The 18,230-nt window shown below is 50.7% G+C and overlaps 1 protein-coding gene across 1 annotated transcript in view; it reads left to right on the top strand.

Annotated features, from left to right (window-relative positions):
- CDH22 (cadherin 22) overlaps positions 1–18,230 on the top strand; it is a 51,342-nt gene that overhangs the window by 13,278 nt on the left and 19,834 nt on the right. The window contains exons 3-6 of the mRNA XM_035567152.1: positions 1,013–1,132; positions 10,251–10,418; positions 11,462–11,649; positions 12,479–12,732. Coding sequence (XP_035423045.1) covers positions 1,013–1,132; positions 10,251–10,418; positions 11,462–11,649; positions 12,479–12,732 — 730 coding nt within the window. The remainder of the gene's footprint in view (positions 1–1,012; positions 1,133–10,250; positions 10,419–11,461; positions 11,650–12,478; positions 12,733–18,230) is intronic.

Genomic DNA, 18,230 nt, shown 5'->3' on the forward strand with positions numbered 1-18,230 from the left:
CCTGCTGCTCATGGCAGCTCTTTCCTTTGAGCAACTCAGGGCTCTTCTCCCCATCCTGCCTCTCAACCCACCAGAGAGGTGACATGTGCCAGTGCTTGTACTCCTGGGCTGGGATGTGCTCAGTCTGGTACTGGAGGTGGAACATGAGTAGCCTGTCCCTCACAGGTCTTTGGTCACACCATCTCCTTTCTCAGGGGTGTCTGTAGATAAGACTAGGCTTCTCCTTGTTCCTCCCTTTTGTTGCCTCTGAAGACCTTAGCTCTTTTGATCCTGACCCAATTCTCATGTCCTGGTTCCTACTTCCGTCAAATTGAACATGATGTCAAAATAAAGCCATCATAGGGGCAGTTGGAGTGAAGTACCCAGTTTAATGAGGCAGGGTTGAAAAATCAATAACTTAATTGCAGACATTTGAAGGGCTTTTATTCAATTTATGGTCATTCTGCCCTTCTACATGTAGAGCATGAGGATGTGGTGCAGTGTCTGGTTCTGGTTCAGCAGACCCTCATGAGACCCTCATCTGCAGAGATGTGGCACTGCAGTGGGGACCAGGGCCTGGCCAGAAAGTTCCTCCATGGGCTGGAGGTGACCGTGTTGCTCAGTACTGACAGAAAAGGGGAAGCTGTGGTGGTAACTTCTCATACCCAGCTCTTTCCCAGATGGCCCAGCAGAGATGTCTTCTGAGAGAGAAGCTGCCAGGTGTTCAGATCAGTGATCTGGAGAGCACATCCTGCCCAGACAGCAGCCCTGAGGTGGTCCATGGTCCAGTCCCTCCTGCCACTCTGCAGGACAAGAGGGTCCTTTCTAGAAGAGTCCAGATTTCTGGCTGTCAGTCCTTTGGGGGGAGGTGGCGCTGCCTCTGCACACAGCTGTTCTGCTTGTTTTCATCAGAACGTGTGAGTGGTCAGTGTTGGCCCCCACTCTTCTATTCTGCCAGCTCCCTGGCCCCAAGGTTTGTGCTGCTCTTCTCACCTCCTCCCTGACTTTGTTTTTGTTCTTGTCCCTGCTGCAGGCACCTCTGTGATGCAGGTGATGGCATCTGATGCTGATGACCCCACATATGGGAGCAGTGCCCGGGTAGTCTACAGTGTGCTGGAGGGCGAGCAACACTTTACTGTGGACAGTAAAACAGGTGAGCGGCATCCAGCAGCACCCAGCTGGGAGACCCAGCTGAGAGCAGCAGGAGACCCTGGCCATGTGTCCTGCATTGCACCGTGCATAGCCGTATGCCACCAGGCTGAACCTCCATGCAGGCTGTTGGTGCTGGGGTACCCATGCACTGGTGTTTGCAGGTGTTGGAGAGGGAGAATCGCCAGCCCAGCTGGCTGCTGCGCAGCTCCATGCAGCACCCACAGCAGGCAGCACTGTGCCAGCCCAGTGTGCCCTGCCTGTGCCTGCACTGGCCATAGCTTCTCTGTGCTCAGTGCCCAGAGCAGAGTATACCTGTAGGCATGTAAAATCTGCATGAAAGGTTTAAGTACTACCGGAGGGGCCTTATCAAAGGCAGCGTTGTTATCGCCAGGGCTTTGATTAAAGGTAACACTTTAAAATAAGGATCAGTTTATAAATGTTCTATTAATATTTAATGGAAGAACAGTGGAAGCTGATCCATTCCTTAATAACTTATAATACAGCCTGTTGTAAAATGCATCTCTAATAAATCCCTAGCAGATGATGCTCTGACAAACTGGTTAGAGTAGACCATAACCAAGAGATGTTGGGGTATTTATTCTCCTTGCCTCCCAGGAGTGTGACTCTCATTACCCTTAATGGGAGCCTTGCAAGCTTGCTGAGGAGGGAATACACTCAAATGCTAATAAGAGGTATTTAAGGCACAAAGCATGCAGTAAAGTACCCATAGTTTAATGAAAAATTGTCAGGATAAGCAGGCTGAGTAGCTGCAGCTCTGGTTGGAAAGCTGGACAGTGAAGTCCCCCCACCCTGTTGTGGCTGAGATCAGCCCCTTGCCTGAAATGCTACATCTCTGTTGTGTTGACCTGTCTGTACTAATAGAGATTTTCTAAGGCTGTTTTTATAGGAGTCAGAGTGAAATTTGTTCAGAGACTCTACCATAAGGGAAGTGTAAGGAAGGTACGCGTGCCTGAGCCTCTGCATGTGTGAAACCCAGCATCTCCTGAAATCCATCTGGTGTGCATGGGCCAGATAGCCAGAGCCCGTCCGCAGCTGGAGGATTGCTCAAACCTGAGCAGTGCCTAAGCACGCTGGACAGCAGCCAGGGGTCTGTGGTGGCAAGTGTTATTGTCTGAGGCCAGGAGAGTGCATGAGCTAGGGCTGCACCTGCTGCTAGCCTGGGAGCTGCTGCACCTGGGCTTTCTTCTCCCACAGAATTTCTTTTTCTTTTTAATGGTGTGTGTATAGAACAATGGACTAAGCACTGAAAACTCATTTGCATATGGGATCCTGCTAGTCTGAGACAGTTTTATGCGAGTGGAAGCTGAGAATCAGGCTGCTAGAATGAAGAGGGACCACTGGGAGCAAAATGCACAAGCCAGGATGTGCAGAGGCTCAGCTTCCTGCAACAACATTAATGCTGCTGTATTAAGGCATAAACTAAAATGTGCCCTGTGGGACTGTGGTGAGAATTAATGTCACTCCAGGAATCCAAGCTTCTTGATTCCTTGACTTTTTTTGTATCTTAATTCACAAACTGGCTGTTTCTTATGCTGGCTGTTTTGTACACCGGGTGGGTTGATTTACCATTCTACTTGCTTGCGACTCGTAAGAGCAAAACTGCTGACAGTCTGCAGAAGAATCCTTGTCCTCTTTTGAGCAAGTCTGTTTCCAGAATATCTGACCACTGAGTATGTACTGGGACTGACTCTTTCATGATGTCTGAGCTGTGAAAAGCCTCTCGCAGAGGCCTTGCCTGGGTTCCAGGAATGCTCTGTGCAACTCTGCCTGCTGGCTGCTGAGGATGTGTTTGTCATCTGTCCTGCACTGCCTGTGACTTCATGGCAGTACAAGCCGTCTGCCCTTCTGTCAGTGCTAGCATGCGTGGCTGCACTGCTGGAGGAAGCAGGCACAGGACTGACTGTGCTAAGCCAAATGTCTCATCCTGTCTGCCTTTGGCACCAGCCAGGAGGCAGAACTTCCACCTGAGCAAACCCCTTCTGGCTCCTGCTCTGAACTTGAATACGTTTTTAGTGCTCCACGTGGGAATCCTGGCCTAACCACTCTGGGTGGCCAGGCTTCTGCCCTAATCATAAGATTTAATTATCCATAACAGCAGCATAACTCTGAGTCACCATTGTTATTAATGGCCATTTAAAAAAAAAAAAAAACAACCACACACATAAAACCCTGGAGTGTTACATTTCTTATAATATATGATAATGAAGAGCAATTTGTTTTCCCCTTTTGATTTTGACCTCCTCCACCTTTTTTTTGCAGGTCCATACATGTATGTGCTCCCTTGCACCCTACATAAGCCTCTGATTCCTTCCAACTCAGGTTCTCTTTTCCTTCCTTATCTTTGCAACCAGCTCTTCTCATGCTGTCCTTCGTAATGTAGGTGTTGCATGTGTGAGTGTGGTTTGCACACTTGGGTACGCGATACGAACTGTGTGTGGGTTGCTTAGTTTGTCTTCCGTTCCTGGACGTTACTAGCTTTAGTATATGTCTGGTATTTCAGATTTGACGGGGGTTTCAAAGGCAGGACCAAAACTGCCTGGATGCCCAGAAAAGCACGCTATGTGCAGTCCTGAATTCCCTCAGTAAGCCCTGAATTCCTGTAATCCCTCAGAAGTCTTTTAGGAGGGAGTCAAGAAACTAAACGGCCGCACTGGAATAGGGGGAACTGAGGCATGATATGTGCTGGTGTCTGCAAAGCTTTGGGGAATGATTCTAATTCCTGCAGTGGCAGGAATGGTGAAGAAAAAGCACAACTGATAAATGAGCTTTTTTTTTTTTTTCACATACATAGGGCACTACCTCTCATGCTCTGAGAAGTTTCAGCCATTGAAACTGTCTCCAGGTTTGTGTTGTATATCCCATATCAGGTCCTAGAACTTACCTGGAAAGTGTTAAAGATCTAGGTTAGCTTTTTTGGCGTATAACTGGGGATCTTTGTATGCACAAACTTCAGAGGCACGATCTTCAATGTCGGCTATGAGAATATCCCTGTGGCTCCTTGCAAAAGCCTGCAGGCATTAGTCATATTTAGGCTTTGTGCTGCCTTCACTATTCGTTCTCAGTTTGCAGATAGTGTGCAGCTGATCTTCATGTGCTTTTTGTCAGAGGAGAGCTGTATTGCACTGTTTTGTGGCAGCTGCATTCCTGTTGGAGGAGGTTGCACTCTTAACAGTAGTCAGCACCTGTATATGTGCTTTGCTGCTTTTGTTGGGAAAGGGTCGCTTCTGCTGTTGGAGGAGGGCGTTGCTCTCAGCGTGCTTCAGTGTGACTGCAGAGAGCCCCTCTCCTACTCAGCAGCAGGCTGCTGCTGCACTGCAGGGGCTGGGAGCCCAGGAAGACACATTGTTGGGGGGTAGATCCTGTTCTATCTACAGGTAGCTCTCCCTCACCCTCCTCTGTCTTTTACTTATCAAATGCTGAGATGGGCCCAAGGAGAATGTGGGTTGCAGTACATTTATGTGAGATGAGAAATCAGCGTGCATTAAAATTTGTAGGCCAACTTTTCCGTATTGCTTTATACCACACTGCGCTCTCTGTGCTTCTGTAGATTATTCACCTCTGTAGGGGCAAAGCTCTTCTGTGGCAGGCACAGCTCCTGTTCATCTGGATATCAGGAAAAGGCTCTTCACCGAGAGGGTGGTTGAGCACTGGAACAGGCTCCCCAGGGAAGTGGTCATAGCACCAAGCCTGCTGGAGTTCAAGAAGTGTTTGGACAACATTCTCAGACACGTGGTCCTTTGGGTCCTTTTGGGTGATCCTTTGGGGACCCAGGAGTTGGACTTGATGATCCTTGTGGGCTTCAGCATCCCTCAGCCACAGTAGCCATGTGGCTCTGTACCCTTCCTATTAACATTGCTGTTCAGTTCGGATAAGCTGATGCAGCTATACAGCTTCCATTTCTGGGTCTCAGCTCCCTGCCATGTTTGAAGAGCAATGAGCCTCCTGAACCTTGTGTCTGTTGCCTTCCTCAGACTGCATGTAGCTTCTGCCTCCCAAATTGTCCTGAGTTGAAGGGTAGGTGTGGTGCTGGTGCCTGGGGCTGAGATCCCATCTTCAGTGGGCTGACCTCCTCCAGGATGTGTGCCCCAGACAGTACTTCTGTCTTGGCAGATACATTGCTATTTCCCAATCGCTGCAGGTGGGTGTGGGCAAAGGCGAAGGATCTGGCAAGTGCCTTGCCACCCTTGATCACTGCTGAGGCAGTGATCTGTTTGTTTTAACAGCGTTTGAACAACCTGATGATCTTTAGGGGTCCCTTCCAACCCAAATCAGTCTATGAAGTTTCAAGGAGGAGTGAATCTGTTTTCTCCAGGTATCTAATATGAGCAGTTAGAGGAGACAGAGCCAGACCCTTCTCAGACATGCACAGCAACAGGACACAAGTTGCAGGAAGGGGAATAGCAATAGGATATAAAGAGAAAATTTGCCACCATGAGGGTGACGCTTCTGTCTTTAGAAATGGTCAAAACCTGACTGGATGTGGCCCTGAGTAATCTGATCCAGCTTTGGTGGCCTGCTCTGAGCTGTGGTTGAACCGCAGACCTCCTGAGGCTCCTTCCACATGCATTACTTCACAACAGTTGTATCTTTTCACTTTGTGGAAGGGGACATGTTGGTCCAGACTGCCCTCAGATGGAAGGTGCCTTGCCCAGAGGGTCTCTGAGGATGGGACATCTGAGCTAGAAGTATTTCACAGCGGAGTAAAGCCCATGATTATTAGATTCCTGTAAGGCAGTTACCTGCTGAGTGCTTTGTCCTGCTTTGGTTTTATCACCCAAATAGTGCAGGCTATTGAGCAGATTTGGTGGTATTTTATGTGCTGTTGTAAGTGTCCCCTTGCTGGGTAATTGCACTGATTAATTTGGATCATGCTAGAAAGCCACATGTGCCTTGTACCCGAGGGTGTGCCACTACATGTCTGTATTATTCAACTATAATAGATGCTGACAAGAACTAGGGAGATGAGTCTGAGATGGAGGTTGTCCTTGCTTTGTTGGCAGTGTCTGGGAAGGACAATGTTTGGCAGTTCTGTCTGGAAAGAGGGTGAATCTCCAGTTTCTTGGTCCTTGTCTCCTCTGTCTCTGTGCCTTGAAAAAGGGGGTCTGCCACCATCTCTTACTGTTTCTTTTGCAGAGTCCCTGGGGGTCATGGTTGGGGAGCACAGGCTTATCTGGCTGTAGGAGATGAGACCATGTGAGTTTGATGCTTCTAGGTATTTGTGCCAGCATTCATGGTGCCGTATGCAAAGAGTTGGTGTGGAGTAGGTTTGGAGACCCTGATTTGCCAAGGCCGTTAGCATGTGATAAGTGGCACCACAGCACAAAATATAAAACCAGCCTGATATGCTAGTAGCAGCCTGGTGTGGCCCGTGTGACTTTAGGGGGAACAGCTTTCTCAGTGACAATCCTGCTGGGGTTCACGGAGGCTTGGAGCAAGGGGAATTCAGCTACATCAGACCCCCAGTTCTCCAGGATGGGTTGGATGAGCAGTGCATGTCTTGGCAGGAGGTGGTTTCTGCTGACAGTCTGCACCCCTGGCAAAAACAAGGATTTTGTCTGCCTTGTGCCACTAGAAGGACCAGTGCTGGTTGGGACCGTTTGCTGTGCTCTGCACACGCCAAATGGCCCAGACTTGCTCCCTGCTGGGACAGGCGACCTTGGCAGTGTACTGGGAAGTGCCTGAGCACTACTCCCATCTTGCATGGGGTATTATGAGCTATATCATTATGAGCAGCTCACTTAAGTCATTACAGCCTTGGTGAATACATGAGCTTTTTCCCTCTCATCCCAATTCATCACTATTGTGCTGACATGAATCATTTTCATTATAAAATGCTTCAGACCCTGTTAATTAACAGAATTGCTTAAATTTCAATGAGATGGTGCTTGCCCAGAAATAACGGCTTTATATTCATAGCAGAGTAACAGAAGAAGCCTATAAACATGAGCAGATGAGGCCAGTCCCATGCAGCCCCTGGGGAATGGGCACCTGTGTAGGGCCAGGCCTGCTGCTTGCAGACTGCAGGTTGCAGTTCTGCCAGGATGCCTGCCTGGAGGTGCATTCACCCCTTTGGGTGAGGCAGGGTGGGACTCCTGGACAAATGGCTCCATCTCAGCAGACCCAGGAGGAACTGGGCAACCAGGATAGACCGTTGGCCCATCACAAGGCAAACACCAGCTACACCCCTTCAGAGGGGCTGGGATGTTCCCTGCCAGGAGCTGGACAGTGCCCTGAGCCGCCTCTGATGGGTGTGCTGACCAGGAACGTGGACCTCATTGAAGGAGCAATAGAAGGGCTGAGGATTACCCCAGAGTGTGAACCAGCAGTTGCTGGAAGTGCCCAAGAGATGGTGGGTGAGGTAGAGCCTCCCATTGATTCATGGGGCTCAAGGCAGTGACGGTCCAGGCAATTACACAACTGACGTGACAGAGGGACCGGGGAAAGCTGGGTGAAATTGTGCTTGTCCACGAGAGCCTGGGAGCTGCAAGGATCCGAAACAGTGGTGATGTCTTTATAAAAAACCCTAACAATGGTAATTGTTGGAATAATTGCTAGTTTCAGAAAGCAAGGAGAGAGAAATGTCTACAGAAGTGTTGCCAGCTACTGCTGCACCTGTAATGTCATGCAGAGGAGGAAAAAAGACATTTTCTTCCTTCCAGCTCAGTGCTGTTTGTTTGACTACCTCTGGGCCACAGCACCAGTGGCTCCTTGGTGTGACCCATCTGTCCGCAGCCTTTGTCAAGAGGTTGAGTTCATGCTAGACATGTGAACAGGGAAGCTGTGACAGCCTGCTGGCTGCGGTGGGCTGATGCATGGAAGTCTCAGGGTATGTCCCTGAGGCCTCGTCTTGCCTCCTTGCAGCCTGCTGCGTGGGAGCTGGGTGCTGGCACCCAATGCTCCCCTCCACCCTGCGCGGGTTGTGCTGAAGGCTGCCCAGAGAGTCTTTGGTGAGGCAAGTGGCTTGGGCGGCTGCTGTGCTCTGCCATCGCTCACTTTGTAGCATGAAGCAAACGTCTTGCAAGTCGCCATGAGGATCTGGGTAAACCTCTGCTGTCCTCATGGCACAGGCGGAGCTCCTCGGTCCCACCAGGATGTACCCCATCACTGGAGGCTACATAGGACACAGCTGGGCATCCCCATCCCACATTGTCCCTGATGCCAGGCAGGGTTGTTGGTGTAACAAAGCAAAGGAGGATTTTGCAGGGTTCATAATAAGAGGAGGTAAAGCTAATAGTTAAATGGGGAAGCCTGGAAGAGAGCAATTACAAAAACAGAAAGCAGTGTCTAAATCTGGGGGAATGTTACGAAACTGAGCTGGAGGGGATTTTAGGCTGATTTCTAGCTGTTATGGGCTGTTGCTGGGGCAGTTGGACTGGGAATGTGCTGCTAATAACCTTGTATTCATGTACACATTCATGTGTGCCCCTGGTGCCACCCAAGGGCAGAGTCACTTCTTTCTTTCATTCTCAAAATGTTTCTTCTGTGCTTTGTCTCCATGTAAATGAAACATTGTGGCTGACATAAGAAGCTGTCTTCTGCCATTCTCAGTATTCTCTGGGTTTCACTACTCCTTCCTTCCTGTTTTACCTTCCTGTATATTTTGATCGTGGTCACTTCTCCAAGCCCAGATGAGTGATGACCTATAAAGACTTTTTTAGATTTCATTTCATAAAAAGCACTAACATACCATACATATTTTTTTTGCTTTAAGGTCTCTAGCATGTTCTTGGCCTCTGGTACATAGGGCATGTAACGGTATAACAGTAGCATCTCCAGCCTCTTTAACTTAGAGGGACGCTTCAAAATGAGGGGTTTTGTGCAGCCATACTCTTGGAAATACCCTGACCCTGACTCTCCAGCTATCCTATTCTCTGTTCAGGTGTCGTCCAGGCATGCTTGGGCAACTGGGCACACATGAAGTGGAGCCAGGTGCTGCTGCTCTGTAATGAGTCGATGATTGTGAGTGCCCTGAGTGCGTGCACACCACCTGCATTGCTGGGGACCAGCAAGCAGCCCCTCGGGCTGTGGCTGTGGCAGGAGCCATCTGCTGCCCTCAGCCCATCCTGGCAGCTGCAGGACCAGTGCGTAGAGCCCACAATATGGGGAGAGCGACTGGGGTGGAGGCCGGCCAGGCAGGCAGAGGACACGGGGCCAGCTCTGACCTCATCGCCCTTGTCCCATCCGTGCTGCTTTGCTCAGCAGCAGGTGCTCCTCCCGTGGCTCCAAGCTGTGCGCATCCTCCTGTGGCTCCTGTCTCAGCAGATAAGGATAAGTGGGCTGCTGCGGATTTGTGCCAAAGGGGTTTCATGACTCAGCTGGGGCTTTTACACAGCTGCCTTCTGCAAACCTTGCAGCTGGCCCCAGCACCTCTGACCCCTGCCAATCCTTCACCCTGCTCCTGGCCTCCCTGGGGGGAAGCAAAAACTTCCTCCAAATGGAAGTTTAACCCTGTTGGAGCTACTGGCAGCCCACAGTAACTGCAGCTAGGCAGGGACCTTGTGTGACAGGAACCTGCGAATTGGCTATCGAGACTTGTGGGGATCAGGTTGGTGGCCCATGGAGGCCAGGTGCCAGGAAGGTGGGTTCAGTTTGTTTCTGCCTGGCTGACAATCCCCTGTACTTGGTCCTCTCTCCAGAGCACATTTCTCCCCTTGGTCAATTTTTGCTTGTGTGATCTCTGTGAAGGCTGCAAAGGAGTTTGCTTGCTCCAGGGCCCAGCAGATGCTGTCTTTAGCAGCAGATGCTAAACATGTCCTTATGGAAAAGGCAGCCAGCAGCACCTAGGGCTGCCTTATGAAGAGCATCACCAGCAGTCAGGGGATGTGTGCTTTCCTTCTACTCAGCACTGTTGAGATTATGTGAATGCTGTGTCATCTCCAGGGCTGCCAAATACAAGAGAGACAGGGGCATAATGGAGTAGTCCAGGAAAGGGCCATGAAGGTTAGTGAAGTATTGGATAATCTGCCACATGAGCAGAGGCTGGGAAATCTAGCTGGCCCTGCTTTGACACAGGGCTTGGACTAGGTAATCCTCCAGCAACCCCTTCTCTGTGATGCTCTGTGATGTGCCTGCACTCATGCTGTCCTGCCCATTTCCAGGTGTGATCCGGACAGCTGTGGCTGACCTGGACCGTGAGACGCAGGACCGGTACGAGGTGGTGATCCGTGCAACAGACATGGCCGGACAGCTGGGTGGCCTGTCCGGATCCACCACAGTCACCATCGTGGTCACTGATGTCAACGACAACCCACCACGCTTCCCTCAGAGTAAGTCCTGACAGCGGTAGGGGCTGAGCACTGGCCCTTGACCTGATCCCAGTCCTTGTGGGTGGTGGGACAGAAGTTCAGCTCGCGGCACAGCCTGGCACATGGCTGCAGGTGAGCCGGCCCTGCTGCTTGGGCTGTTTGCAGGGCAGCAGCACCAAGGCACTGTAGCGTGCAGAACTGCGTGCCTGGTTCCGAATGCACCCCTGCCTAACAGTGTGGTGGAGGGGCAGCGCCCTTGGCTGGGCCTGCCCAAGGCCCCAGGAAAGAGCCAGGCTGTGTGGTGGGGAGAGCAGGGATACCCCCTCCTTGACCCTCTTTGGGCAGTGCTGCAGGAGAGGGCAGTGCTGGGCCACTCTGGCAGCCTGATCTGTCGTGCTGCTGTCTCCCAGGGGCTTGGGCAGGGACTTGGGTATTGGCTGCTGGCCTGACCCCTCCTGGCTGCTGCCTCAGGGCTTGGCACCTTCTGCCAGAGCAGGAGGCATCGTGGCACTGCCTGACGCCCTGACAGCAGTGTGGTCACCAGACAGCCCTGTTATCCAAGTCATGGCCAATGGCCTGTGGCTTGTTCTTGTCTTCCCCTGGGACTCCCCGAGTGAGTTGGTGATCCTGCTGCGAAGAGTGGGCTGTGCAATTTCTGCATTGCACAGCAGCTGCAGAGGGTGTGAGCACATGGCTGACAGACTAGAAAGAATGCTGCAGTTGGAGGAAGCTCAGCTCTTAGCTGCTGCTTCTAGAAATTAGAAATGGCAAGGTTTGCAAAGAATTGGAGAACACTGATTGCATGGCAGTGCAACCAGAAAGAAACTGGGAAACCAGCCCTTTCCTTACCTGGCTCTTCAAAACGTTAGTGCTCTCCAGTTATCTTCCTGCAGGCCTTGTTTTTGACTGGGGTTTGTGTTTTTGCCTGGTAGGGCATTCTGGACTATAGATACTGGTAGAGTTTGGGCAGCCCTTGTGGCCCCAAGCAGGCATGCAGATGGGCATACCAGAGTGGAGAGGGCACAAAGGCAGGAGCTGTGACCTGGTGCCTTTCTCTCCTCCAGAGATGTATCAATTCAGCATTGTTGAAACTGCCCCTGTGGGCACCGCCATCGGGAGGGTGAAGGCAGAGGACTCTGACGTCGGGGAGAACACAGATATGACGTATCAGATGAAGGATGAAGAAGGGGTGGAGACGTTCAAAGTCACCACAGACAGCAATACCCAAGAGGCTGTTATCACAGTACAGAAGGTGAGAGAGAAGGAGAGCTGGTTGGATAGGGAGGGCAGGGATCTCTAGGGGGACCTTTTCCTTTGGGGACTCCTGCTGATGCATTTGAGTTGAAATAAATGCTCTTCTGAGTGCTGCTGTAGAAGTAGCAGTTGCGTTTTTGTGCTTGTGGATGCAAGGAGAGACCTGTTCTGCCTGGATGGCAAAGCACAGACCTGTCTCTAGGAGGAAAGGCTGAAAAGGAGCAGCAGTGCACTGCCTGCTGGAGCCTGGCACAGCACGGCTCCCAGGGCTGCAGCAAAGTGAGCAGTGTTTGGGTGAAGCTGTGCACAGGGCAGTGGAGACCAGTGCTTACAGCTGTTATTGATAGCACCTGTTAGGAAGAGGAATATGCCCGCTTAATTCCCATACCTGATCAACAGCACTTTGAGTCTATCTGATTTGGCAGCAAAAACAATCAAGCAAATACTTGTTACAGGCAAGAAAAAATTATTATTCACCAAGGCCACTGCATTCAGCTCGCTGCCTCTGTAGAAATAATCACAGGGTGATTAATGATCCAAAACCACTCACTTGCCAACGTGCAGTCTGCTGTCTTCTTGATGGGTTTTGTCTGGGCACCCAATGGGGTCCCTGGGAAGCAGGCTGGAGGTTTCCTCTTCTTCCTGCTGCCCTCGGTGTGGGCGCTGCTGGTGGGAGGGCAGAGTGTGGGTGCAAGAACTCAGGGGCCCTTTCTGGAGAGCAGACTCCAGTGCTGCCACAATGTCTGCCGAGCAGAGGCCTGCGAAGGAAGGGGCAGTGGCAGGGGCTCCTTGACCTGAATGTGGCTAATTCTTTCCTGTTGTCTCAGCCTCTTGACTATGAGTCAAAAAAAGTGCACACCGTCGTGGTGGAGGCCCTGAACAAATTCGTGGACCCACGTTTTGTGGACCTGGGCACCTTCCGGGACCAGACCATTGTGCGGGTGTCTGTGTTGGATGTCGACGAGCCCCCCGAGTTCCGGCCCCCTTCCAACCTGATGGAGGTCCAGGAGGACGCACAAGTTGGCTCTGTCGTGGGGGTGGTCACTGCCCTTGACCCTGATACAGCGAACCACCCTGTTCGGTAAAGCATCTGCCTAAACTTCTCATCCTCTTCCTTTCCTTTTAGCAGCAGGCATGGGGTCACCTGCAAGGGATGGTTGTGGCTGGAGGGCTCACGGCCATCACCGGGGCAGAGGGGAGGCAATGCTAGAAGTGGAGGGGCAGCGTAGGTAAGGGTGATGAGCACTGTGCATGCGCGCAGGCAAGTGAACGGGTGCTGCAGGGCTGGCAGTGAGTGGCAGTCCGCATGCAGGTACAGGCAAGCTAGAACAGCCATCTTGCAGGTGACAGACACGTCACTGGCAAGTGACAGGTTTGCAATTGGCAGGGGAGTGTCGGGGAAGGTGGCGGGGTGATGCTTGCGTGTACTTGCTGCTGACAGTGAGGCATCTGCAGTGCTGCCTGACACTGGCCAAGCAAGCGACCAGAAATGACAGGCAGGCAGTGATGAAGAATGATAAATGAGGTGAGGCTTGGGAAGTGTGGAGCTAGAGCTTAGTTCTGTGTGTGTGTGTGTGTGTGCGTGTGTGCACAGGGATGAAAGATCAGAGGAGTTTATATATGGGCAGGGGACATAATCCAGGCAGCAGCTTATCTGCACAGGACATTTCCCATTTCCATTTAATTTGTGGCTAAAGAGATTGTTACCTTGTTAAATTGTTATTACCTAAGGCACAAAGCAGCCTTCTGGCTCTGCCAATTGGCCTGAGTCATGAGCAGTTGGGATGAAAAGCTGGTGTTCTGAAAACATCCTCAATATGTGGAAAATTTCCTTGAAATGTGTGTTCTCATGCCAGGTGATGGTGGGGCTGCAGGCACTTTGTGCACAGCTGCTCACTTCAAATGAGCTGCAGTGGCTTTGCATTTGAGAGCTCTGTATGTAGCCTGTCCCTGTCAGCGATAAACTGGGACGTGTTGGGGCTTTGGGATGGCCAGGGAGGGCTTGGGTACTGTACCGATCCCATTGATGGTGTCCCTGCATGGCTGCTTGGGGTGCTGTGTTGGCTGCAGGGGAGCGTGTTGGTTCAGGGTGGGCTGGGGGGCATCTCCAGGTCTTCAAGGAAATTAAGATCAAGATATATAGAAAGCTCAGAGAAGATTCTGCAAATGGAAGACTGCTATCTACAGATGCCTGGCAGCTGGCAGAGGGTATTGTGTCAAAGTTGGGTGCTGAAAGTTGTCTTTGGGGTAAGGGAATCAGCCTTGGCACAGAATGAACTGTGTATGTGAGCATGCAACACTTGCACTGTCGGTGCTATCTGTTTGACGTGTTCTCAAAGGGCCTACGTGCACCTTGGCTTATTGGTTCCCTTTCCCTTCAGGCTACATGTCTGATTTCTTCTTTCTTTGTGGCCTGCCCTGAGCACATGGCTGTTAGCTTGCGCTCATTAGATGTGTGCAGTCTTTCTACATATCTCTGTGTGTGTACACATGTGCCTGTACTTTTCCACTGGAGTGTTTCTAGCAGTGCTACGGAACGTAGATTTTACTTTCTGATCTGTAATTGTAGGAAAAGTGCCATGGAGACAGAACTATCCTTCTTCTCGTTTTCTCTTGTTCTTTATGCTGTTTCCCTGCGGAGTTTGTTGCCTTGTTTGCAGACAGAACAAAAGAAAGCAGAGAGGCTTTCTACCAGTGTGCAGAAGGTGATGAGGACTTGGAGCTGAGGGAAGCAGATTCAAGTACTCAGTAGGAGCAAGAGCATTATAGGCCAAACTTCACTGTACATGCATCTCTGTCTTACAGAAAGCTTAGTGCCAGGCAAGGTAATGACTTGTGCTTGAGGCATGAGGGCATGGCCAGCAGGACCCCTGGGCATCTGCTGCAGCTTGGGAATTGCAGTGTTTTTCCTTGTCAGGCATGATGCACTTGAATCTGTGCCCCCTTCCCTCTAGCTGTCCCCAGGCAGATAGCTCGTCCTGCATCCTCCCGGCTCCCCTGTGGCATTTGGTCTCCACCTGGCCCTCTCTCCACTCACCTCTGTTCTGGCAGCGCCTGCTGTCACGAGGGGTGGCTGGTCCATCCTCCTGTGAGGCTCCTTTGGCACTTGCCTGGGTAGCGTGGGTGGGTGAGCCTTCCCTGCTGTTCCCACACGTACTGCGTGGAGCTGCAGGTTGCTGCTGGTGCGGCACCAATGCAGGAGGGAGGTGCTGTTTGATCTCTCCTGCTTTCCTGTCCCCTGCCTAGCCAGGTAGTTTAATAAGATACTTTGCCGCATAGGCAGCTGCTCACAGCTTCAAAGTGGTGCACAAACATTAATGCAAGCATCCTGCCGTGCCCTGCCAGGATGTGACACTAGCCCGTCAGCAGGAGACGGCAGTAAGTCACCTCACATTTCAAGTGTGCTACTCAAAGTACAGTCGCAAGAAGCCAGCACTTGTACTGCACTTGTACTTCACCTCTCTTACATTAGAGAGCAACTGGTCCTGACAGCATGACCAGCATTTGATCCTCAGCTCCTTGAAGTTGTTATGAACACTTTCAACTCTTTGCAGTTCAGTGGATCCCTGTAACTTCCTGATCCTCCTCTGCTAGAGGTGGGAGCAAAAACATGGCTGTGTTTCTGCAGAGGCTGCTGTCTCCTGGACTCTGCTCTGTTGGCTCTGCCGTGTGAGGAGAGGAGGGCCACCACCTTCTGTCATGATGAGAGGCACTCTCCCCTTGAGGCAAGAAAGAACAAGGATCACCAGAGACAGCTGAGCAAAAAATCAGCTCTGTCAGCATTTCCAGGTCCTGCTGACACCAGGCTGCCAATAACGAGGTTTTGGAAGTATTTTTAGCCAAATGGGACAGGACATGCCCTTGGCTCTTTGTTTCCATCCCCAAGTGAACACAGAGGGCTCTGTGGCTCCTGCTGCACAGACTGGTCTGAAGCAGCTGCTGGAGGCAGGCTGCAGCTTGGTGCTTCCCGGCCCCCCTGCCAGTTCGCTCGTCCCATGAAGATGCAGCTGCTCAGTGTGAGAACAAATCCCTCCCAGGTGAGTCAGGTTGGATCCTGAAGTGACCTGTTATGAAGATGTGAGGGCTGAAGTAGTGTCCGAGTCCCCTGTGGTGGGAGCCGTCCCGGGGACACTGCTTGCTCCCCTTCTCTGGAGCGCTGTGCCCCAGCTGTGTGCGGATGTGGCACCCACTGCAGCTGCTTGCCTGGGCGGGAGGATTGCTGGGGCACCCAGATGGCCCCAGCTTGTGGCTGCTTGGAGAGGGGCGTGCATACTCTGGCACTGATGCTGTGAAGCAGGGAGCTGTGCTGAAGCTCAGCACGGCACAGGCTGCCTCCTTCCTCTGGGAAACATGGAAACCCACAATGGGGCAGGCAGGAAATGCCTTTCTCAAGAATGGTGCTTTTTATTTTATTTCATCCTTATTTGTTGCCTAACAAAAGCTGGAACCGCTCTTTTTAGAAAGCATTTAGTTTCCAGTTGGCTTTTTGGCTTTGGCTGTGTATTTCCTGCGTGTAGTGTGATGTTTCTCAGCTGAGCCATTGTATTAGGTAAAACAGTGATAGACTGTCTGCATACGTGAGGCTGTTTACATGGAAGCCTTTTGTTTTTCTCTCTGCAGTGAAAGTCTGTTCTCTGATTGTGTGCATTCTAGGCTTTATCAGCACTGGGAAGACGTTGCTTGGGATTTAAGGTTCGCAGAGATATTCTTGTTTGGCTTTCACCAAATCCAGAGGCACATGTGGGACGTAGGCATTTTATAGACTCCAACAGCACAGCAAGAACTACAACCTGCTTTAACACAAAAGGGAGAGGAGGAAAAAACAAACATAACAAAAAGCTTTTCACACAGTGCTTGAAAAGCTCCCTATAAACAAAACACATGGCATAAAATGTGCTCCTTGTTGCATTCAGGGGGCGAATTGAAACAAACTGCTTGAGAAATGCATTCGCGAGAAAGATGAGCACCAAAAAAGCTGTCTCAACTAAACAGTCACTTGTAACATCCAGACCAACAGGCAGTGCCAGCAGGAAGAGAAGAAAATGGATTACAAGGTCCGCATCCCAATCAGAGCTGGGGACTGCAGTTCCAGATATGGAACAGCAGCAGGCTTTAGGAGGAATAAGCATATATCCTACTTCTGCATACCCGGAGGACCAGGGACTAATTGGTGCCACTTCCCAAGTTTCACTTCAGTGGAACAGGTGAAGATGAAACTGGATTACTAGTGGTGGAGAGGCTTGTGATGGTCAGCATAGCATTGGTTGGTAAAGATCATATTACACAAAATGATGTAAACTGAGCATAATAGTTACCTTCTCATTGGAAGCCCTGATCTCCACAGGGTTGGCTACAACCTCTTGGAAGGGGAGGTCTGTGGTCATGTAGAGTACTGTGGAGCAGATTTCCTGAAGATTTCTGAGTTGCCTGTGGGGTGGCTTTGTAGGGAGCAGACTGACATCCTTGCAATCCCTGGTTCCCACATCCAACGCCAGCATAGTGCTCCAGAGTCTCCACAACACTTTGTGCAGATGGAGTTATAGACCCACCTGGACTGGCCACATCCAAAATCACAGAACATAGAAACAATCTTGGCCTTGCTTTGGTGGCAAATGCAGGCAGCACCCAGAGTTCTGTCTTCTTCCCATGGCACAGCATTGAGAAGGTGGCACCTCCCTCTAGCAGCAATGACAAAGGGATCAGATTTCCATGTTGGTTTGTGCCCTGACACAGAGTATGGGTGGTCAGTCCTCACCAGACAACTTAAAAATGATGGAAGACAACATTAGCAACAAAACAATTAGAAGCATAAGAAGAGGTTATGAGTGACATGACACAGAGCACTCCCCTACCAGCCTCCTGCCCTCTGGCCATGCAGGAGCCTGGCTCTGGTGCCAGATGTTTTCAGGCTCAGTGATGTCTCCCATCACTAACTGGGTTTTCCTGCGCAGCCTTTTTTTCTTTTGAAGACATCTTTTTTTGTGCAGTAATGATATGAGTGTGAACAAAACAGGCATGGGATTAACCAAGAAGCAAGGAGGCATAAGGAGGTGAAGTACCATCCTGACCTCTGACAGTAGTAAAAAGCAGAACAGAAGAGGATGTAGTGGAGGTCAGGGGATGCGGTAGAACAATGGAAGCAGTTATGCAAACATCAATTATGCTATTGGAAGGATATTAGGTTTTGTCATCCCAGTTTCTGTTCCTTCCTCTAGCAGAATGTTGTACTGATTTGTACCAGTCAGAGCAGCCAGAACTCTCCTTTCCCTTCGCAGTGGGAGAATGCGGAGTGGATGAGAGGCTGCAGTACATGTCAAGACAGAGGAAGCCAGCCACACAGGTGCAGAACGTGATAGTTTGTGCATGTGCACCAATGAGATTTAGATAGTGATTTTTGAATATTTTCCCTTAACTACAAGTAAGTGCTGTCGTATTTTCTCATCCCCATCTGTCTGAAAAGGAGGGAGCTAAGGAATGCAATCTGGTGCTGTATAACAGTAGGCATTCTGTAGGCATAAATCCATTTGTATTCTGTTTAGGTGCCTCCATCAAGTAGCGATGCTCGGCTGTGTGGATGAT

The sequence above is a fragment of the Cygnus atratus genome, chromosome 16, assembly GCF_013377495.2.
Source record: "Cygnus atratus isolate AKBS03 ecotype Queensland, Australia chromosome 16, CAtr_DNAZoo_HiC_assembly, whole genome shotgun sequence".
NCBI classification, from domain to species: Eukaryota; Metazoa; Chordata; class Aves; order Anseriformes; family Anatidae; genus Cygnus; species Cygnus atratus.